Source organism: Bison bison, unplaced genomic scaffold (assembly GCF_000754665.1).
Source record: "Bison bison bison isolate TAMUID 2011002044 unplaced genomic scaffold, Bison_UMD1.0 scf7180017864472, whole genome shotgun sequence".
Lineage (NCBI taxonomy): Eukaryota > Metazoa > Chordata > Mammalia > Artiodactyla > Bovidae > Bison > Bison bison.
The window spans coordinates 9,332,763-9,357,479 of record NW_011495033.1 but is presented as its reverse complement, the minus strand read 5'-3'; the positions used below and the strand labels follow the sequence as shown (position 1 = coordinate 9,357,479).

At 38.9% G+C, this 24,717-nt stretch overlaps 1 protein-coding gene across 2 annotated transcripts in view; it reads right to left on the bottom strand.

The window, feature by feature from the left end:
• The window catches only part of AP2B1 (adaptor-related protein complex 2, beta 1 subunit), a 110,386-nt gene that overhangs the window by 73,564 nt on the left and 12,105 nt on the right, over window positions 1-24,717 (bottom strand). For both annotated transcript variants that reach the window (XM_010861507.1, XM_010861508.1), the window contains exons 4-9: window positions 21,427-21,562; window positions 19,507-19,752; window positions 6,762-6,952; window positions 4,492-4,713; window positions 3,841-3,961; window positions 3,616-3,711 (exon numbers count right to left, since the gene is read on the bottom strand). In XM_010861507.1, coding sequence (XP_010859809.1) covers window positions 3,616-3,711; window positions 3,841-3,961; window positions 4,492-4,713; window positions 6,762-6,952; window positions 19,507-19,752; window positions 21,427-21,562 — 1,012 coding nt within the window. The remainder of the gene's footprint in view (window positions 1-3,615; window positions 3,712-3,840; window positions 3,962-4,491; window positions 4,714-6,761; window positions 6,953-19,506; window positions 19,753-21,426; window positions 21,563-24,717) is intronic.

The window sequence follows — 24,717 nt, the reverse complement described above, 5'->3', positions numbered from 1 at the left end:
AATGAATATTCAGGACTGATTTCTTTTAGGATGGACTGGTTGGATCTCCTTGCAGTCCAAGGGACTCTCAAGAGTCTTTTCCAACACCACAGTTCAAAAGCATCAATTCTTCGGCGCTCAGCTTTCTTTATAGTCCAACTTTCATATCCATACACGACTACTGGAAAAACCATACTTTTGACTAGACGGACCTTTGTTGGCAAAGTAATCTCTCTGCTTTTTAATATGCTGTCTAGGTTGGTCATTGCTTTTCTTCCAAGAAGCAAGAGTCTTTTAATTTCATGGCTGCAGTTACCATCTGCAGTGATTTTGGAGCCCCAAAAATAAAGTCTGTCACTGTTTCCATTGCTTCCCCATCTATCTGCCATGAAGTAATGGGACCAGATCCAATAATCTTAGTTTTCTGAATGTTGACTTTTAAGCCAACTTTTTCACTCTCCTCTTTCACTTTCAAGAGGCTCTTTAGTGCTTCGCTTTCTGCCATAAGGGTGGTGTCTTAATGACTTAGTGACAATCTCTCACAAACAAAATCAAACAAATAAATAAATCTCTCTCAAACAAAATTATTTTATTTATAAGAAAAGGAGGGCCAGTATTTATTTCCTCCTTAAAGAAACAAGTGTATACTGTTAAATATATACAGCTATGATTTGTCAATCATACCTCAATAAAACTGGGAGAAGGGTCAGGTATGGAGTAAAATCTATTAAAAAGGCAATTAAACAAAAAAGTATAAACAAAAAGCATTAAAAAAAAAAACAGTACTATGAGATTTCTTTTTCAGTGCTCTTTACTGACTCAACAACTTATGCTTACCTTTAACCTAAACAACTTAATATGACAAAAATAGTTTTTTCACCTCAGGCTACTTAAAGCAACAGAGAGACATCTGTACCTACAGTCTTGATTAAAAACAAAACAAAACACTCCAACTCTTAACAATACCCAAAGTTTACAATAGGCCCTGTTCTCTTAGCTAAGCACTAAACCAAAATTCTTTTTTTCTCATCTGTCATATCCTTGAAACCAGCTACACATTAAAAAACGGTCAGGTGCCCTGAGAGGAAGCAGCAGCTCAGTTTGTAAGTTACAGAGAAAGTCTATTACAATTGTGTTGCTGGTTCTTGCCCTTGTCCCACAGATAGGCCAGTTAAAAACAAGCAGTCATGACCTCTCCTGCCCCAGTAACTGTGTCTGGACTAGGCAACTCTCCAACTAATAACTTTCATGATTGCAACAGTTCTAAAGTTCTCAAGCAAATCCAAGTAACTTGAGATAAGGGAACTCCTAGTAAGAGGCAAGATTCTTGAAGGTTGATCTTAAGCTTCCAGAGGAAGTTCATTCCTCACACACTCTCATATTCCCACCAGGGCATCTTGAGTCAAAGGAAGAAGTAAGAGCCACCAGAAGCTCATCTCTTTCAGAAAATGATGGATAACTTTCCCGTTAGTTACAGTAAACAGTACTAACAGCCTCTAAGAATCTAGAGGCTTTAAGAACACTTTCCAGTAATTCCAGGGATTAAAAAAAAAACTCTTTTTACTTTGGAATGAGACTTCTTAGAGAGCAATGTCAGAGAGGTTAATAAGGCAATGACATTCAGGAAGTGAGAAGCACAAAATGACTCTTCTGCCATCAGAGAAGTTCTGAAAATTGTCTATATTAGTACCATAAGTAGGCGGCTATTGCTCAGTGAGAAAAGAAAAAAGACAAAAGTTAAGTATGTGAAGTGTGGTGGTAAAAAAAAAAAAGATGGAACACACCAAGATCCAATGAACAGACTTTTCCATTTTTCAGATGGAACAATAGAAGCACGTGTATTAAATATCTGAAGACTCTGAACTGGCAGAACCAGGAGTAGAAACCAGGATGAATTAACTTCTTGTTATAACAACTAGTCTACTAAATGACTTATCAGGGGTAACTATATGAAATAGCACCGACAAAAATAAAAATAAAGAAGGCCAATTAGGAACTTGGCTTTCAGAGATACTTTTCACTGACACAGCATCTGTTTCCTTCTGATCCTATGAAGCACTGGTTGTACTGTACAAATTATTTTAGAACTATCCTTGTGAAATCATATGGTCCAATCTGACTCAAAGCATTGCACACAGTCCAGTAGTAAGAACAAATATGGAACTCTGAATCTACAATATCACTGTGAACAGAAGCCATCATTAATTTCAACAAATTTCTGAGTGAGGAAAAATAAATGGAGGACTGACAAAGCATAGTAATGTAAGTTGCAATCCTTAATATCTACAGGAAGATTTCAACCAAGCTAGAAAAAATCTGCCCTCTAAGACCACAGAGACACTCTTCCAGAGGACTTAACAAGTAACAATCAACTCCCTGTCCTAAAGCAGAAACTTGCTAGTCAACAGCCCTATCTACATGCACAAAAATCCTGACAACTCTCCTGTTATCTCAATCTTAATATAAGTGGGCAGCTGCTTACTATATACATGGTACGTGTGTGCTAAGTCACTTCAGTTATGTCTGACTCTGTGCGACTCTGGACTGTAGCCCACCAGGCTCCTCTGTCCATGGGATTCTCAAGGCAAGACTACTGGAGTTGGTTGCCATGGCCTCCTCCAGGGGATTTTCCCAACAGGGATCGAACCTGCGTCTCTTACATCTCCTGCATTGGTAGACTGGTTCTTTACTACTAGCACCAACTTATGCATCTTAATTAAAAAACCATATATAGACATGCAACCATCAGTGTAAAATATTGAAGATAATTAAATTCAAACTGTAGAAACAAAACCAAAACTATAATTCACATCCCCAGAGATTTAGGAAACTATTGCAACCACAAAAAAAGAATGCTGTGAAAAAGTACTAAAAAAAAAGAAAAAGTACTGACAACAAGAAAGAGCAATGAAGGGAGGCTGTACAGAAAAATGGTTGTGCAGAAAATAAGAAAGCAGCCAGTCAGACTGGAACAAGCACTTGAAAGACAGAGGACTGGAACACAGAAGGGCCTAGAAAAGGAAAAGTTTTATAAACTTGATATTATGCTTGAAAAACTGGAAGAAGATAGGAGTGCAATGAAGACATAATGAAATTTAAAAAAAAAAAGGCCATTATAAACTTCAGGAAAAAAACCAAGTCTCTATAAGAAAATACAATCATTTGTATTGTGTAGTTTCTACTTATTTATAGGCATAATATGCATAATAAGTTTTGTAAGACTCTAGTTGATAGAACAAGAAATAAAGGTATCTCAACTTACAAAGATAATATAGGAACAAAAACCTCATGATGTAACTACACGGGAGAACAGAAGGGGAGAAACAGGAGTGATGGAGTAGATGAACTGATTTATCTCATAGCAGAAAAAGTTAATAGACAATGTCTACAAATGGCAAATCAATAAATAAAAGCGTAAGAATAATAGAGATATGGAAGTTATTAAAATAACTGTAACTATGAACAGAGTTATAAACGATTCCCTTAGGAAAGAAAGAGATCAGGGATAGCTGCTTTTCATTAAAAATTCCTGAATATTTTAACAATGTGCTTTATTAGTCTGATAAACTTAAAAATGTATTTTAAGGAAAGAGTAAAGAGAATACCCAGAATTCTATACTACCAAGGAACACTCACCTCCACCTTGATGGCACACCGCCCAATGGCTCGCACAGCTTTGCGCACAAAGTCAACATCCACCTCTGTGGCGTACTCTTTCAGTTCAGCCAGAACCTGTTAAAAACCCATGAAGTGAACAACCATTAAGGATTCTCTGACAATTTTCAGGTCTCGGTATTTCTGAAGATCAGCTCTTAAGATCTAAATTACTAGATCTTAACTTGAATCTACTTTAAGTCTGACCTGAGCAATGTTGGCTTGGGATGCCAAACGAATCATGATGTCCAACTTCTCTAGTTTCACATAGATGGGATCATTGTACTTCACAAAGAAAACTTTTATTTCCTGCTTCAAGATTTCAGGCCTGTGATGTACAGAAATACAGGTAAGCAAAGTGAGGTATATATTGATGTATCTTTCTGAGTCTGCATTAATACCCAACCTGTGCTTCTATCCTCTCCATCCACATACCCCAATCAGGAAAAAAAAAACTCAGAATCTTCCTCTACACTCCTCTAACCAGATCTGTTTAGCAGACTATTTTTATGCTTTTTAAGGGGTAAAGTATATACTGCCAAGAACAATCAGTGGAAACAACCTGATCTAAACTATGGCCTGAACCATATTAAACAGATACTAGCTAGCATACTAACACGTCCTTCAGAAAAGAAACTAAATTATAAAGCAATATCAGGCATTCACTGTATTCATTCACTGTAGGAACACTCTAAAATCAACTGTCAGCCTCCTGACCCTGGGCAAGTTGCTCTACCATAAAATATTTTTATTTCTACACATTAAACAAAGCTTAACACAGTCCTTTTAAATACTGATATCATTAAGCTTAATTCAAAGTTACAAACACTTTAATCATCAATTCATTTTTTTCCCAACCTTTTCTGAACAATTAGGTTGATGTTCCTCAGGGCGACGTACTGCACCTCTGGCTCCCCAGACAGCAAAGTGACAAGTGGAGGGGCCAACTTCTTCAGCAGCATATTGTAGTAGTCAGACTCCTTGGGTAGCAACTCTAAAAATTTCATTAGGACTTTTACTGCTGAAAGCACCACTGCTGAGTTGGCATGAGATAACCGGGGAGTTACCCGCTCACAGATGCTGAGGGCAGAAAATGAAAATTAGTATCTTAAATTACAATTTCTGTGCTCAATCCAATCTATAAGGTAATGCTGTCAGAGGTCTCATGGCCCAAGTATCAAGAAATTAGAGAATCAGTTAGAAAAGTCAAAACTCCATGCGTAGGTAAATTTGGGATTCAACACTGCAGACGCCTCATTCCCAGCAAACTACAGGCAGAGCAGGGATACGAGAAGACTTTAGGAAACCAGCAATAGGGACGTTCAAACTGGAAGGAAAATAGCCAATACCCCAAACACTTGAAGCTCACACCATTTACCTTCCTGTTTTATAGTTCTTTCTGTCTCCCCATATTATGTAAGGGCTCCCTGCCTCATAGCCCATTTCTCCTCAACCTATAGGAAGTCAAATTAAGCATTCTGAGAGTTATTTCACAATGAAAGATATCAACCAACTGTGACTGAAGTTTCATTATAAGATGCAGGAGGAGATGGACTGACAGGGAAAACTACCCAACCTGTTGTCTTCAGGATAATAAGGGAATCTTGAAGAGGGTTTTTGGTTGTTAACAACAACCAAATCTTGGACAGGATTTTTGATTTTTTAACAACAATACCACTGCAATATTCACCCAACCTCATCCCCTTCTCCTCCTCCCAGTCACCTATACTTAAATGTCTCATAAAATATAGGATATTAAATTATCTGTTGAGGGTTCTCCAGAAATTAACCTAATTTTGATAGCTCTTGGGCAACATGGTTGGCTAGCTGACTCAGTTAAGGATACAAGATTAAGTGAAGCTATGTTTTTCTCCCTTCTTCCTGTATCTACTCAGCAGACTTCCTGTCCTTCTTTAGGTCTTTTATACAAATGCCATCTTCTCAAGGAGGCCTTTCCTAACCACCCAATATTTCTTAGATCTCTCCCTTACTTTATTTTTCTCGTTAGCACTTATCATCATCTGACCTATTATATGTTGGATTATATACACATATTATATATATATTTCTGCTCTATGCCTCAGAATAGATTTTCCCTAAGAGCTATGATTTTAGTCTGTCCAGTGCTGTAGTCTCAGAGCCCAGAACAATGGCTGGCACATAGCATGGGCTCAAAAAAAAAAACATTTGCTGAGTGAGTAAGTGTGACACGTGAATGACCAAGAGAAAATAAAATTGTATGTAAAGTTCTTTCCAGGAGACACCTGTACTTTCAGTGATGGAAAGAAACTATCAGGGTGAGTTTTGGTTAAATCCAGAAGGAACGATTTCCCAGACAAATCAAGAACATTAATATTATAGCAGCTTGAGCTTCAGCCAGGCAAGGAAGGTTACTTACTACCTACCATAGTTAAAATGAGCCAACAATTCTTCAGAATTACTTTGCCAGAATCACAGTGCCTATATGCACAAAATGCTCAGTAAAAATTGATACAACTCCAATTCTGTACACCAAAATATATGTATGTGTACATGAAATTTAGCAGTCAGTATCTGCTAGCCAAAAAAAACCCTGCCATACTGAAGTGGTAGAGAGCTAAGCAGAACAATTCAGGTGTGCCTTTCAAATGTTCTCCAAATATGTAATTTCCATACCTAATGGAAGACATCATACATACTGCAGGCTCCAATCCACTTTCTCTAGTACTAAATTACAGGTATAAGACAACTCACTAACTAGTACCAAGCCACATACTAAGTATCTTAAAGAATGAGAATGGTCACTACAATGAAAGACACTCACAAACCTTTGCCAAGTGGCTAAGAACTGCTGTATGGGAGATGTGAGAAGGTGATAAGGGCGATTTTTGCAGACTGTTTTAAGTGTGCTGCTCAGAAAAGAAATGACAGATACACATCTCCTCTTAGTAAGAACTATTTTTGCACGGCTTACTCTGCTACCTAAAATGTTCCTAATTAGAGAAAATACCACAGGGATAGCAATATCTATCCCATAAGTCACTGTTTTCCTTATTCCTAACATAACAGACCCTTATTCTAATACAGACACAACAGAACTTACTGAACCAGGCAGGACTCCTAGATGCTACCCAGAGAAACAGACTGACCTCTGAGCCTCCCGGTCATCTTTAGGATTGTAATTAGATAAGCAGTCCAGGATGAAAATCTGGCCCCATTCGGTGCACTCATTCAGGGCTGTCAGTAGCTTATTAATGTTCTGTGGATTCAGATCGAGTAAGTTGCTGTTGGGGTGAGATTCACTGATTTCAGATAGTGCTGCTACAGCATTAGCCACCACCTGGGAAAAGAAGCAGATATGACCTTGATTTGTCAGGAACAGTACAACCGTTTCTCTGAATCACTTCATAGATCTTAATTCGTAACTGTTCCTGAACATTTTACCTAGTCATATACAAACAGGTAAACTGCTTTCAAAACAACTATTATACCACTACCTTGTGGTCGGGCAACCCAGAATTAAAACAATTCACATATCAGCAGAGAGTCACTCATGGTTTACTATTAAAACATTAATTTCAATAGTACTCAAACCATCAATAAAACTAAGACAAATGAACAGCTATAAAAGCAGTCAAGTTTAGGGACTTCCCTGGCAGTCCAATGGTTAGTCCGCACTTCCAACGCAAGGGGCATGGGTTTAATCCCTATTGGGGAACTAAGATTCTGCATGCCTCGTGGCCAAAAAAAAAAAAAGGCAGTGAATTTTAATTTTGAAATATACATTAGGCAACAGAAAGAAGAATCTAGGCCAAATAATTTTATGGGTGTATGGCAGATAGGGAGGTGATTAGTTCAGTTCAGACTCTGTGTCCAACTCTTTGTGACCCCGTGGACTGCAGCACGCCAGGCCTCCCTGTCCATCACCAACTCCCAGAGCTTGTTCAAACTCATGTTCATTGAGTCGGTGATGCCATCCAACCATCTCTTCCTCTGTCATTCCCCTGCTCCTCCCGCCTTCAACCTTTCCCAGCATCAGGGTCTTTTCCAAGGAATCAGTTCTTCACATCAGGTGGCCAAAGTATTGGAGTTTCAGCTTCAACATCAGTCCCTGCAATGAATATTCTGGACTGATTTCCTTTAGGATTGACTGGTTTGATCTCCTTGCATCAAGAGACTCTCAAGAGTCTTCCCCAACACCACAGTTCAAAAGCATCAATTCTTTGGTGCTCAGCTTTCTTCATAGTCCAACTCCCCTTAAGTGTCAGAATAAGCACGTGTGACCCTGAAACCCTAGTTCACTGTAACATGATTTGGGAAAGCACATAAACTCTGTGAAGTTCCATTTCCTCAACTAAAAACTAGAGATAATTTAATCCACCTCAGAGATGAGCTTTAGTTTGAGGATAAAATCAGATGACATATAAGTGCTTTCTACAAAGATTTAAGCAAAGTTAAGGTGGTAACGGCATGTGGGATCTTAAGTTTCCCGGCCAGGGATTGAACCCACGTCCCTTGCACTGGAAACGAGGCATTTAACCACTGGACCACCAGGGAAGTCCGAAGCTATTGATTTTAATATCCACGTTACTTGAGTAGTCTGCAGATTATCCCAGCATTTTACCTAGAAGATTAAATTCTAGAGAATATGATTTTTTAAATCAAATAATACACTTCTGACAGTACCCATTATTATGTAAAAGTTAATGATGCCATAAACAGAAATCACCTTCAGCTATAATCTAGTAACCAGGTCAAAAAATTCCAAGATTAAAAAAGCCAATGGTTCACTTGGTAAGTATGGTTATGGATATAATATTTTCTTGTTTTTAAAACAAACCATGAAGGATTATCTAGTTCACCTATCTATCACATGGCAGCATGCATGAGGTTCTTTTCTGACAATTTTTGTTTACCAACCACACCATTAAGCAAAGGCTTTCATGAAAATTAAAAAGCATGCAGAGTGAAATAATAATCTCCATCATCTCAGTGCTTTACATGCAAGGAAAAGACATATTTTCCCCGTATAATAAGCCTGATATATTGGATGACAGGATAAAGGATCAAAATGTCACACTGGAAGACCAAATACTTGTTTTCCTTTCTTGCTGTCAACACATGCCCACTCTTGACCAGTTAGTCCAAAACAAATGTCCTGTCACTGACTTTCTGCCGGTTTCCTTTTCTTGTCAAAAATACTTAAATATAAGGTCTGTTAACAGGAAACGTAAAAGAAAAGGGGAGAATTGGAGGAATTACAAAAAGCAATGGAGAGCAAAGAGAACAGAAGGATACTGAACAGGATGAACAATTTAGAATTCCTCTGCTATCATCATACATAACTGGAAATTAAACCAAGTATATAATGCAGCTAATGAAGTGTATGGTCTGGTGGTAAAATAGGCTACTTTCACTTATCACATTAAAATAAGAAAATAAAGAGGGAAAACTAAACCTGACTAAAAGATCCAGAGATCAGATTACAGGATTATGTTTAGAAAGTCTGCACTGGGAAAAGAGGTCATTGCCAAATGGTCACGGAGCCAATGGCTGACCAGAGGAGATACACCGCAATAACAAAACTCTGATGCTGGGAAAAGAATGAGGGCGGGAGGAGGAGGGGACGACAGAGGATGAGATGGTTGGATGGCATCACCGACTCAATGGACATGAGTTTGGGTAAACTCCGGAAGTTGGTAATGGACAGGGAGGCCTGGCATGCTGTGTTTCATTGGGTCACAGGGAGTTGGACACGACTGAGCGACTAAACTGAACAAAACTGTACTGCTGTTCCTCTAAATCCCTTCTATTCTATTAATACCTTTCCATTTTCATCTCCTAATCTTCACATTCACACTGCTAGATTTTTAGAAACATACTGAGGTGGATCCATAAAGGGTTGCTTAGAGTTCTCCTGGTCAGTAAGCCACGCTCCTCTTACTCTAATAAAAACTTAAAAATGAGCTAGTCACACTGAATCTCAAGGAGGCAAACATTAACTTCAAGACAGTATAGCAGGATTATATAGGACAACTCACTTGTCCTTGCTCTACGCTACAAAGGAACACATCCCATAACATAAAAAAAAAACAACTGTTTTTAGTTCACCTTACCTCCCCCAATTACAGTCAATTCTGTTCTTTGGGAGACCAACTAAACATCTCACCTCCTATCTCACCTCCATCCCCATAGACCTAATGTAATATGTATCCTTTATAGACACTAAACACAAATATAATCATACATGCAAAAGCATGCACACACATGTATGTATATAAATAAAATCACACTCAATACTAAACAAATCTTTCTCTGCCCTAACGATACACTTCCCTTCAATTTGACAGCTCCACGTGAACCCCTGAAGTATGCTGAATTCTTTTTAAAATTAGCAACTTGTGTTTTGATTTACCTTATACTATACCTAATAGAACTGGATAAAGAAATAAAAGACAGCAATAGCTAAAATTTACTTAACACTTACTATGCCATTTACCCTCATGCAACTCTAATGTAGTTGCTATCAAAATCTACCTATTATAGATAAGGAAACAGGTTTTAAAAATGAATTTATAAATAGAGTTAGAGAAACTCAGTGACTTGCTTAATCAACACAGCCCAAAGAGAGAAAATGCTTGAATATGAACGCATGGCCCATATCTGATGATGGAGATTATTATTTCACTCTTCATGCTTTTTAATTTTCATGAAAGCCTTTGCTTAATGGTGTGGCTGGTAAACAAAAATTGTCAGAAAAGAACCTCATGCAGAAAAGAACCTCTGCCAACTACATTTATATAAGTCCCAAGAGCTGTGAAAGAAAAATCAAAGTTGGGCAGCATGATATAATCAAAACATTATTTCCTGGCAGATTTATACAGGGAGAAAAAGGTATTCTCTTACTTTATATATTTCAGAGATAATCACATCCTAGCAGCACTTAATGGCAAGATTTACCATCTGGCTATGAAACCTGATTTATAAGCTACCCCTATCGTATACACAGAAATTCTAAGGGCATACATTTGACCTCACTTTTTCTTTTTTAAAAAGTAGCAAGCTGGAGTGGTGGATATGAGTAAAATAAAAATGATCCTGTAAAGAAAAAAAGAATGCTAGAAGGAAATCTAGATACTCACTGGGAGTGGAGTATCACAGATAGAGGTTTTCTCAGGAGGAATCTCTCACACATTTCCTTGTCCCTTTGAACGATTTCTCTAATTTCACTCACTTTCCTGGTTCCAGAACCCAAGAAAGACAGCACTTCTCGGTACAGTGACTTCCTCCTGTTAACTAAATTACTATTTAAAAGACTTTCATTCCTAGCTATGACCTTCAAGGTCACACTCTGAAAAAAACGCTTCAATTCTCATATTCAATTTACAATCCTTTTGGCTGCTGCCCCTTGAAGACCTGAATTGAAAGCAGTAGAATAGCTAAGCAAATCTATTATAATGAAATGTACAGGTGATTTGTATATTTTTATCCTCCTGAAAATCACCAGCAGTTCAAAACCTCACTTTCTTCTTTATGGAGTTGCCTGAAATAACATGTTCAAGCACAAGGCATTTATTCTAAACAGGTTTCAGACATTATCATCTCCAAGGATATGACTATATGCTGCTGCTGCTGCTAAGTCGCTTCAGTTGTGTCTGACTCTGTGCGACCCCAGAGACGGCAGCCCACCAGGCTCCCCCGTCCCTGGGATTCTCCAGGCAAGAACACTGGAGTGGGTTGCCATTTCCTTCTCCAATGCATGAAAGTGAAAAGTGAAAGTGAAGTCGCTCAGTCATGTCCGACTCTTAGCGACCCCATGGACTGCAGCCTACCAGGCTCCTCCACCCATGGGATTTTCCAGGCAAGAACACTGGAGTGGGTTACCATTGCCTTCTCCATATGACTATATGGTACCAGCTAATTTTACAGCTCATGCTTTAATCCAAAGACACTGTCCAGACTGTCAACTAATAATACGCTGATTATATGACATTCTAATGTTCTGTTTTCCCCTCTTCTCCAGAATGAGAAAGTTGAATGAATACACTTACCTAGTAGAGTCAACACATCCTATTATGGCAACAAAGTCTGAATACATAGTAACAAGAAAGATTAAAAAATTAGACTCAGTGAAACTCAGTACTTACTTGAGTAGCTTAAGATGTGTTCTGATGAAATGTAAATAAGCACAAAGCCAAAACACTACAAATAAATGTCTACATATGTCCAAGAGGCACTCCTAAGAGTTAAAAGGCAGAGAGTTACTTGGTCCACAGGCCCTAAAATCACACAAATGAATGCTGCAACATGGGCAAAACAAAAAGTTCATTATCACACCAGTTATCTCCTCTTTTTGAGAATAAGTAATCCTCTGCCAAATTAGAGCCTGAGATCATTTTAAAAGGGACACTAAGAAATGAACAAGCTGGGATCTTTTAGTACAAACTGAATTACAATATAAAACAGATCCAGGGATTTACCCTGTGGTACAGTGGCTAAGACTCTACGCTCCCAATCCAGGGGGCTCTGGTTCGATTCCTAGTCAGGGAAGTAGATCCCATATGCTACAACTAAGACCCAGCAGAGCCAAATAAATAAGTAAATATATATTAAAAAAAAAAAAAAAACAGATCCAGTTTTCCGGAAGCTGCCAACAAAAACTTCTCTAGTTATATCTTTGAACAATTCTTTTAACAGTAATTCTGCAATGGTGTGTTAACTAATATTGTAGATAGACTTAAGCTTCCATTTGTAGATATGCTGCCCTCAGAACTCCCTAAAAAATAATGTCTGGCTTTAAATAATGTATACAAAAAAACTTTTTTTTTTAAATAAAATTGCCACTGAAATATTAACCTTTCTAAAATCATTAAAAACCAACACCACGATTGCTATACAGTAAGGAAAAGTTTGTTTTATTAAGGGCTTACTCTATATCAGATTGATGGTAAAGTGCTTTGCAAGCCTTCTGTCCTTTATCTTTCACAATGATCCTATGATAGAAACACTGTGTATAATCTCCATTTTGTAGATGACGCTACTGAGATGTTCGGGAAGACCATCAAGCTAAGAAAGGCAGACCAGGATACAAACCCAAGTCTGAATGATTCCAGAGCCTGAGTTTTAACCCCCACGCTATAATAATGGGAAAGGAAAAAAAAATCATTTCACAGTCACAAAGCACTTTTCTGTTTTGAGATACCTTGGTAAACAGTGAGTCAACTCTTATCCAAAGTAAGTGGGGAGCGCTACTGAAGGTACTAGGCTCTGAGAACTCTAAGGACTCAAAGGAGCCACTTCCAGAGAAGGCAAGAGCTTAGGGACATCTGTGAAATGGCTGTCTCATTTTCATGTCATTTCAAATGTCATCTTTAGCAATACAAAACATTTTTCATCACTGTTCTAAGCACTTTACATGTTCTAATTCAATTAATTCTCACAAGTCTGTGAAGTAAATTCTATTATCCTCCTCCTACAAGGGCTGAGTTGTATCTCCCCAAAATTCACATTTGAAGATTTGAAGTCCTAACCTCCAGAAACCTCACGTGACTGTGTTTGGGGATCAGGTCTTTAGAGAGGAAATTAAGTTAAAATGAGGTCATTACAGGGGACCTTAATCCAATATAACTGGCGTCATTATAAGAAGAATAAATTTGAATAGCCACCTAAGGAGGGAGGATCATATGAAGAGAAGGAAGATGCCCATCTACAGGCCAGGAAGAGAGGCCTCAGGAGAAGAAACTAAGCCTACTGACACCAGAACTGGGAGAAAATAAACTTACGCTGTTTAAGCTGAAACAAAAAAAGTGAGTCAACTCTTTATAAGAGGAAGTGATTGAATGCAATTTGGTATGCTGAATTGAATGCTGCAATAGCAAAACGACATCTGTTTTGAAACAGGTGAAATAAAGTCTGCACTTCAGTTTATAATAATGTACCAAAGTTAATTTCTTAGTTTTGACAAAGGTACCATAATTATATTTTAATATTGAGTAACCTGTGTGAAGACAAGCATATGAGAAGTTTCTGTATGGTTTTTGAAACTTTAAGTCTAAAAATCTACCCCAAAAAATGAGATTAAAAAAAAACACAAACCCTAAGTTAGAAATAATTTCTAAAATAAAAACTGATTATGATTAAAATCTCTAAAGTAAGAATACACATAAAAAGATCTTCACAAAGTTTATCTTTTAAAGGAAAACAAAAATCGTTTCCTTCCTCTGTAAATAAAGACAGAAAAGCACTAAGATCAACCAGTGGGCAGGCACGCTTCTAACTAGGCAGCTGCCATGATTCCACTTAACTCAACCACATACATTACTTACCAGGGGCATCCAGACAAAGACTGAACATGTTACCTGCTACATCACTCCTACCCACTGCCCACCACACATTCTGATACTCTCCCACATGCCTAAAATTTGACCAGCTCTGAAACTCCTCCATGGACACTGGGCATGAAGAGCATTACACATTTCAAATTTCACTTCTGTATAATATTCTAAGTTTATAACTCTATTAATCTAGGGATAATAAGTAGTAATATAATTAAAGTACTAAATTGAGGTTATTAATAAACAATTTTACACAGCCCACAAGGACAACAAATATATTCTGACAAAAATCCTTCTTAAATTTGCAAAGTGATCTAGAGACACTTGAGTTTTTCATTATTTACCATCTAAGACTGACAGCAGACCTCCACAAACTAATGGCCTAAATAAAAATTACACTAATTAGAAAGCATGTCATGTTAGGTTTATTCCTCAAGAATAGCTGCTGTTCATAAGAAGGAATGAATCTGAGTCAGTTCTAGTGAGGTGATCAACCTAGACCCTTATATAGAGAGAAGTAAATCAAAAAGAGAAAAACAAATATCGTATATTAATGCATATATATGAAATCTAGAAAACTGGTACTGATGTACCCCTTTGCAGGGTGGGAACAGACACTCAGACATAGAGATCAGACTCATGGACACAGCAGGGGAAAAAGAGGGTGGGACAAACTCAGAGAACAGCACTGAAATATGTACATTACCACATGTAAAACAGATAGCCAATGGGAATTTGATGTATGGCTAAGGAAATTCAAACAGGGGCTCTGTAACAATTGGGGAGGGAGGTTCAAGAGGGAGGGGACATGTGTATACTACGGCTGATTCATGTTGATGTATGGCAGAAACCAACACAACATTGTAAAGCAATTATCCTCCAATTAAAAATAAATAAATTTTTAAAAATTTCCCCAGAATAGCAGCTACAGTTTATTAAGCATTTACTGTTAGGCATTATTTAAATTTTTAAATAAATTATTCCTTCATGTTCAAAATAATCCAGTAAAACAGGCATTATTACCTGCTTTTATTTTTATTTTTCCAGATGAGGACACTGAAGCTCATTTTAAATAACAGGCTCAAGGCCACGCTTCTAGTAAGCAGCCACGCCAGGACGCCAAGCAGCAAATTTTCCCAACCTTAGCACCACTGATGTTTTGGGATGGATAATTCTTGGCTGCAGAAGACTCCCTGTGCACTGCAGGATGTTTAACGTATCCCTGAACCCTACTTCCCAGATGTCAGTAGCAATCTTCCCATCAGCTGTGACACCCAAAAGTGTTTCCCGACATGGCCACATACCCTCAGGGAGAATACCGCTACCAGTTGAGAACCACTGTCATAACTTCACGTGGCTTCTAACTGCTGGCTAGCACATGGTTAAAATACATACTTTTTCTAAGAAGAAAAGTGCTACTTTTCATAAGAGAGCTTTCCAGAATAAGTTTAAATTAAAAGAAGCTGAGGGAAAAAAAAAAAAGGAGCTGGCAATTTAACTAGAGCCTTTGCTAAAGGCCACACTGGGGCCAAGTTCTGAGAGCATGCTGCTTGTGCAGAAAAACCCTCAACAAATGAAAAACGTGACTCTGGGGGTGTTGCTGTTTTAACTAATTCAGTAGTTTGTACTTTGGCTGAGAGAACAGAGCAATGGAAGAGGGACATTCCCGGGGCAGTTCTCAGAGTGATGACAGAACTGAGAAGGCTTCCAAGACAAGATCAAAGGGGCTAAGGCACGGAGCCAAAGGATTCAGGAGACCTAAATTCACAAACAAAAAGCAAAGCACATGTTGTGGGGCTGTCCAGGGAAGTCTCGGGGAGCAGATTCCAATGTAAACATTAACAGAAATTGGAATATCTCAAAATGCCTCTGAGAGAGAAAAGAAAAATTGCAGTAAGAGGGAAAATCCTCATCTCTGGATAAAAAGCTAGAGAAAAGTCACTATCACCCAAAAGTGTATCTTTCTTGCAAATATCAATTTACGGAGACCGGAACTTTCAAAATTCTGATATGTGTGAAGAAATCATGGGAGTTATCCTCCTCTTGCAGGAAAGTGCTTCCTCATTCTAAGTACACACTTACTTTCAACAAAATGGACTAATAAAGTTGGCCTTTAAAGATAAGCTTAGCTCTAATTCCTCAGAAAAGGTCTTACCATATGAATCTGTACAGATATCAAAGGGATCAGTACCTTTTAAATTAATATTGTAATGGAAATTCCCTGGAGGTCTAGTGGTTTGGACTCCATGCTCTCACTACCAAGAGCCAGTGTTCAATCCCTGGTTAGGGAACTAAGTACACGGTGATGGTATAGTGATGCGCTTAGCTACCTTCCTGGTCAGGGAACTAAGATCCACAAGCAAGGCTCCGTCCACCAAAAAAGTAATCAGATTTTAACTGACATTTCACCCTCTGATTTCAAAGTCATTTCTCCAGATGTTCTGGTGCCTCCACATCTAGGATGCCCTTCTAAAGTGAGCTATAAGAAAACTACTCAGGTAGAACCACGAAGCATCAATTCCTTCTGCAAGTGGTTCTGATGGTTGCTGGTGCAGTGCTGCCACCATGTGGGGCAACTTCTGAAAAAGTAGAACAAAATTCTCCCTCAAGAGCAGTAAAACTGGACTCATACCTATCATGAGAATAAAAGGGTTCAGAGGATTTCCTTATTAGAACAGTCGTCAGATAATTAAGGCCTTTATTTGTTCAAAATTTTAACCATTTTCAGAAAACCAAACAGTCCTAAATATATATGTACATATATATATTTAAATTATATCATGTATATACATACCCACGGAGGCAGTAACCACTGATGGGTACTAGGGCTCAGAACCAGGTTAGAATTCTGGCCACAGTACCACTAGCTGAGTGACGCTGGGATTATTCTTTAGCTTCTCCAAGTGAGAGTCCCTTGGACTACAAGGAGATCTAACCAGTCCATCCTAAAGGAGATCAGTCCTGGGTGTTCATTGGTAGGACTGATGTTGAAGCTGAAACTGCAGTACTTTGGCCACCTGATGTGAAGAACTGACTCATTTGAAAAGACCCTGATGCTGGGAAAGACTGAGGGCAGGAGAAGGGGACCACAGAGGATAAGATGGTTGGACAGCATAACCAACTCAATGGACTTGGGTTTGGGTGGATTCCAAGAGTTGGTGACGGACAGGGAGACCTGGTGTGCTGCAGCTCATGGGGTAGCAAAGAGTCGGACACGACTGAGTGACTGAACTGAACTGAAGTATACACTACTTGATCGCTATCACAGAATAAACTCTAATTCAGAATAACTTCTAGTTCAGAAGATAGGAGAACTACTTAGGCGTGCTGCAGTTCATGGGGTAGCAAAGAGTCGGATATGACTGAGTGACTGAACTGAAGTATACACTACTTGATCACTATCACAGAATAACCTCTAATTCAGAGTAACTTCTAGTTCAGAAGATAGGAGAACTACTTAAAAAACCTTAAGTAAAAGCACCTATCACTATGCCTGACATAGAATGCACTTTCATCTTTTTAAAATTACTCATTTATTGGCTGCCCTGGGTCTTGTTGCTGCGCACGAGGGCTGCGAGTGGAGTGGGGGCTACTCTCTAGTTGCGGTGCACGTAGTTGTGGTGGCTTGTCTTATTGCGGAGCACAGGCTCTAGGCGTGAGGGCTCAGTTGTGGCGCAATGGCTTAGTTGCTCCACAGCAAATGGGATTTTCTCAGACAAGATATCGAATCCTGCATTGCTAGGCAGATTCCCAACCGCTGGACCATCCGAGAAGCCTCTCTTTCTTTCTTAATGGTATAAGGAAGGTCATCATTAGCCTTGGGACCTTCTCAGATGTTTGATTTATTATACCTTCCATTCCACCACTAGATACTGGAATTTACTTCACATTCTTATACTCATTCATTTCTTATCAGCAAAATTTGACCCAACTGATAAAAAGGAAAACCAGCAGTCTAAAAACAGCAATACTTCTGGCAAAAAAAACAGGACATACAGTTTAGATGAAAAGTATGGGTTCAAGAACAAAAGCAGGCATGTGAATATATATGTGTTTATCTCTTAGTCCAAGCTTTTCGGTTCTTCACTAAAATAACAAGAATGAAGAGCTCAAACAAATGATTTAAATGTTTGCAAAATAAGGCCAAGGAGATCCAATCAGTTCATCGTAAAGGAAATCAGTCCAGAATATTCACTGGAAGGACAGATGCTGAAGCTGAAACTCCAGTACTTTGGCCAAAGTATTGGCCTGATGTGAAGAACTGACTTATTTGAAAAGACCCTGATGCTGGGAAAGATTGAAGGGAGGAGGAGAAGGGAACAGAGGATGAGATGGTTGGATGGCATCACCAACTCAGTGACCATGAGTTTGAGTAGACTCCGGGAGTTGGTGATGGACAGGGAGGCCTGGCATTCTGTGATTCATGGAGTCACAAAGAGTCAGACACGACTGAGCGACTGAACTGAGAATAAGGCGGGAGAGAGGTATTCCACTCTCAAGCTTGCACAGGTAGAGTGGGGACCTGAAAATGAATGCCTCCTTAAATTCTGCCTCCTGGGCACCTTCTTAACAAGATGTTCAAGAAAGGAAATAAGAAAAACTTCCTATTTAGAGGGCAGCATGGTCCAACAATTTAATAATCCCTAATGCTACCCTGGGATTTCTTTGGAAGGAATGATGCTAAAGCTGAAACCCCAGTACTTTGGCCACCTCATGCGAAGAATTGACTCATTGGAAAAGACTCTGATGCTGGGAGGGATTAGGGGCAGGAGAAGGGGACGACAGAGGATGAGATGGCTGGATGGCATCACTGACTCGATGGACGTGAGTCTCAGTGAACTCCGGGAGTTGGTGATGGACAGGGAGGCCTGGCGTGCTGCGATTCATGGGGTCGCCAAGAGTCGGACACGACTGAGCTACTGATCTAATCTGATCTGAATGCTAAACACCTGTTCTAGGAAAATCTTCAAGATACAGTAAAACGTAAGGCATTCCTGAAACAGTTTCTCACAATTCTATTAAGTAGCCTTAAATTTTCTCTAAAAGTTTTCTCAAAGATACTTGTGAAAATCTGCTCAAATCATCTTGATTTGTTGTATAAAAACAGGTTAAGATTATTAAAAGTTATTAATTATAATGATACATTAAATTCAAACAGAGACCCATTCATGTGTGACATCTTTAAGTTACCCATATATAAGTAGGGGGTAGGAGAAGAAAACAGGTAAAACAGACTAGCATGTATTAATAATTATTGAACCTGGTGATGGTAACTGAGTTTATTTTATTTACTCATTTAGTAACTCTAATTTTGAAGATGTTTGAAAATTCCTATAATGAAAAGTAGAAATAAGTAAATGGCATATATATACTATTTGTATATTAGGACTTGGTTTTCAGCTCAGTAGGGTATGGGACAGACAATATTTGGGTCCCATGGAAATCATGCTTCACATAGCTAACCTATGGCTCAATGTCCCAAAGATTTATTTTAAACATGCTTTTTAAAAGAGACCCATTTTAAATACTGCTCTCTCATAAAAAAGTGGAAACACATTACCATTGGATTTGAATCTGCTATGAGATCCCGCAGAGAATCCAGAAATCCCTGATCTTCCACCATCTGGGCATTGATGTCATGGAGTTTTGCCACGCAGACTGCTGCTGTCTTCCGGACGTAGGGATCTTCATCCTTTAAGCACTTGCGGAGGGGCTCACAGAGATACTCTGTAATCTTGTCCACCCGGATGCACCCCATGGTTCTGACTGCCAAAGCTCGAATCAGAGGATTGGGATCTTCACAATCCTAAAGACAACAATCATTGAGAACTACTGGTGTACATGGTGTCTAAAACTTAACAGTCTGATTTCTCTAAGTCACAAAAGAATATTTAATTAATGTAGGTTTCTAGTTATAGTCTATATCAGAACCCACATTTTCCAGTACAAAATTTAGTTGCCTATTCAAAGAGATTAGGCTAGGAATTCATTTAACTGTTTTATATAGACAATGAAGACATGGCCTGTAGGATCCGTTCCAGAGCTGGGCAGAAACTCAGACAGCTGGTGTTACTATCCTCATGGCCGTTAGTGACCTGCACTAAAAAGAGAAAAGGGCTCTGGGCTTGTATTCTGCCACAGGAAAAAAACAGAAACTGGAAAGATGTGTCCCACTCCACAAGAATCAAGCAAGGAGAAAAGAGGGCTGGATATATCTGGGGCCTACAGCCAAGAAAACAAAAGAGACTCCAGAAGCTGGTCTGGGCCGCCCAGAAGTTCCTTAAGTGAAGCAGCAGAGAGATCCGCTGAAATCCTGATTAACATACATTCTCCTTTCCTAGCAAGTGCCTCCAAATACAGTACAAATATTAACAGAGCACTTACCATGAAGGAATACCCCTTAGATTGCCCTGTATTAAAAGATTTCTTTAAACCTTATAAACCTATACACAAGCTAACTTTTAAAAAATGTAACCTAAATTATTTCCAATGATATCATACATCTGTGAATCACCAGAATGTTATTTTGATTCTGTACATTTTTTAGCTAAACATACACACACACAAAAAATTCCATGAGAAGAAAGCATAATGTTCATTTTTTTCAATGAACAATTTAATAGCAGCTAATTTTAGAAATGCCGTCTGATTCTTGCTTCTAACATACACTGAATTACAGACAGAGGAAAAAAACAATAAGTAAACAAAACAAAAAAAATCCCAATTTCTAACAGAAACAACTTTATTATTATGTTCATCATATCTAATCATATGAGAAATTTAACTGGATATACAATAGTATTAAGGACTTTCTTTGATGGTCAGTTGATTAAATGATTTTTCATCCTTAGGATGTTTGAAATTTGCTTTAAAATCATCCAGCAGGAGAGGAGGCAGGGGTCAGGAAAGCATGTATGGAGAGTATAAGTTAAACAAGACTGGTCATAGGCTGGTAACTACTGAAACCACAAGGGGGTATTTAGGAACTTACTACACTATTTCCTCTACTTGAGTATGTTTGAAAATTTCCATAATAACAACAAAATGTTAATCAACTGTTGTAATATTTATTAAAACAAAATGAAAAGGCAGCTTCTATAGTTTCCACTACTTCTGAAACATAAGCATACTTTCTACAAAGACAAATAGATAAGGCCCCACGTTACTGACACTATAATGTCAACCTTTGTCTGCCATGGAGGGTTAAGAGTGACACTTCACCTGGCTTTCTTCTCCCATCTGGCAAGGATGTACCAAGCCCAGCTGACAGAAGGCTCACCATATGGTCTAACTGGATGACAAATGCCAGCATACAGAATGCTTAAATCATCAACATTCCTACTCGTCGCCAATACTTCTGTAGAAGCCCTCTTTTGGAACAGAGTTTGCTTATTTGCAACGCTAACCATATCAAGAGACACTTCTTAAAAGGCTTTCTGAGATAGAAGAAACTGTTCTTGAGTCCCTGAGAAAAAGTTACCTTCACAAAGCTGTTGACAGCCATGATGGCCATGTCTGGCTGACTCTTGGCATAGTTCATCAAGTAGAGATACACAAGCTTCTTCAGTTCCAGATTATCCGTCTGCATACAGTTCACTACATCTGGAAAGAGAGAGCTGAGAAGAAAGAAAGGGAAGGTGAACTGATATTGGTGCCAAGATGTTGGATAGAACACAAAGAAAAAGCCTTAATTTAAAAAGTAATCTGATGAGAGGACGAATGCAGTGATGATATCACAGAAATGAATTACTCAAGAAACTACAGTAATGGTCTCAAGAAGATACTGAAAACTAGATTTTTAAAAAACCTTTTACTCTGAAAATTTTCAAAGTGGAGACAGCAGTTTAATGAACCTGATGCATCCATCACCCAGCTGTAAATATTGATGCATACCTGATCTTGTTTCATATACAACCTCAACCCACTTTCCCTTCCCCAGTCCCTCCCCATCTAATTGCTCTAAACCATTTCTAAACAAATCCTAGATATACATCTTAGTGTATCTCTTTACAAATTATTTAAAAAATCACTGTGTCACACACAAAAAAGTTAACAGTATTCTTCATACCAATTCTTTGCAGTTTCAAAGCACTACAGTTGCTATGCTTTTCAGTGTGCATATTCTTCCATCTCTAACCAGTGGGAACTTACTTGGTTGGTGTCCATATTAAAACAGTTGTCAGATAAGGCCTTTGTTCAAAATTTTAACCATTTTCAGAAAACAAAACAGTCCTGAACACGTGAGTGTATGCATGTTTAGTCTCCCAGTGGTGTCCAACTCTTTGTGACTCTATGACTATAGCCCGCCAGGCTCCTCTGTCCATGGGATTCTGCAGGCAAGAATACTGGAATGGGTAGCCATTTCCTTCTCCAGGGGATCTTCCCGACCCAGGGATTGAACCTGCATATTTTGCATCTCCTGCATTGACAGATGGATTCTTTACCAGTTGAGCCACCAGGGAAGCCCGTGTGTATGCATATACAGATTTAAACTCTATTATATACATACACCCATGAAGCCAGTGACCAGTAATGGGTACTGGGACCCACAACTAGGTTGGAATCCTGGCTACATTACCGCTAGCTGTATGAGTTTGGGATTATTCTTTAGCCCTCCGAGCATACCTTTCTAGATCTCTAACATGGAATAACTTATAATTCAGAATAACCTCTAGTTCAGAAGATATGAGAACTATTAAACAAAAACACTGTTAACTAAAAACATCTATCACCCTGCCTGACACAATGCACTTAAATTTGATTCTCCCTTTTCTTAATGACATAAGGTCATCATTAGCCTTAGAACCTTTTCAGATGTTTGTGTTAGAACAACATTCCACCCCTAGATGCTGGCATTTACTTCCTACACTCATCCATTTCTTATCAGCAGCGTTTGACTCAACTGATAAAAAAATAAATGTGCTTCATATTAACATATTTTATAAAGTAAAAATCTATTTTACTTTTTTTAAAAAATTAAGATGACATTGTTTTAATTTCTGCAAATCTCTTTAATGTCTAGTTTAAGCAAAAATTGAGTCCCAATCTCAGGGTCATGGGTTCAAGCCCCATGTTGGGCGTGGCTTTGGGCTTCCCTGGTGACTCAGACAGTAAAGAATCTGCCTGTAATACAGGAGATCCCTGGGTCGGGAAGATCCGCTAGAGAAGGCAATGGCAACCCATTCCAGTCTTCTTGCCTAGGAAATCCTATGGACAGAGAGCTACAGTCCATGGGGTTGCAGAGTCAAACACAACTGAGTGATTAACACTTTCACTCACTTTTCACTTTCACTTAAGCAAAAACAGCTGGATTCTCACATCTGCTACTGCATTCAACCTATTGTAGAATGTTGCTTTAACTGAAGTATAAAGAAGAAAACACATCTTCATACACATATATAAATTGCAAAATGGAGTATTTTAATAGCTTTTTCACATAACTGGATGTTCTTCTTTGACACATTCAGTCAGTTCAGTTCAGTCACTTAGTTGTGTCTGACTCTTTGTGACCCCATGAACTGCAGCACGCCAGGCCTCCCTGTCCATCACCAACTCCCAGAATCCACCCAAATCCATGTCCACTGAGTCGGTGATGCCATCCAACCATCTCATCCTCTTTCGTCCCCTTCTCCTCCTGCCCTCAATATTTTCCAGCATCAGGGTCTTTTCCAATGAGTCAGCTCTTTGCATCAGGTGGCCAAAGTATTGGAGTTTCAGCTTCATCAGTCCTACCAATGAACACCCAGGACTGTTCTCCTTTAGGATGGACTGGTTGGATCTCCTTGCAGTCCAAGGGACTCTCAAGAGTCTTCCCCAACATCACAGTTCAAAAGCATCAATTCTTCTGCACTCAGCTTGCTTTATAGTCCAACTCTCATATCCATACAGGACCACTGGAAAAACCATAGCCTTGACTAGACGGACCTTTGTTGGCAAAGTAACGTCTCTGCTTTGACACATTAAAGTCAGACAAATGATCGTTTTTTCCTTTGGTTTTTTTTTTAGTCCACAAATCATAGTTTCTTAAAAGTTGGGTGCAATATGGAATCTGAAACCATACTGATAAACTTTCTGTACTTGATTGAACTAAAATCCATTCATTTACCATTTATTTTGAATGGATCTTTTACCCATGCATAACTTTATGACATACGCACTGGTTATTTGGAAAACATCGGTTCAATGAGTTATGCAGGTCATCTCTAGGTTGTCACATTTCATTCAGTTCAGTTCAGTCGCTCAGTCATGTCTGACTCTTTGCAACCCCATGAGTTGCACCTCAGTCATGTCTGACTCTTTGCAACCCCATGAGTTGCAGCACGCCAGGCCTCCCTGTCCATCACCAACTTGCAGAGTTTACTCAAACTCATGTCCATCGAGTCAGTGATATCATCCAGCCATCTCATCCTCTGTCGTCCCCTTCTCCTCCTGCCCCCAATCCCTCCCAGCATCAGGGTCTTTTCCAATGAGTCAACTCTTCGCATGAAGTGGCCAAAGTATTGGAGTTTCAGCTTTAGCATCAGTCCTTCCAATGAACACCCAGGACTGATCTCCTTTAGGATGGATTGTCTGGACCTCCTTGCAGTCCAAGGAGTTCTCCAACACCACAGTTCAAAAGCATCAACTTTCACAGTCAGCTTTCTTCGGCACTCAGCTTTCTTCACAGTCCAACTCTCACATCCATACATGACCACTGGAAAAACCACAGCCTTGACTAGACGGACCTTTGTTGGCAAAGTAATGTCTCTGCTTTTGAATATGCTATCTAGGT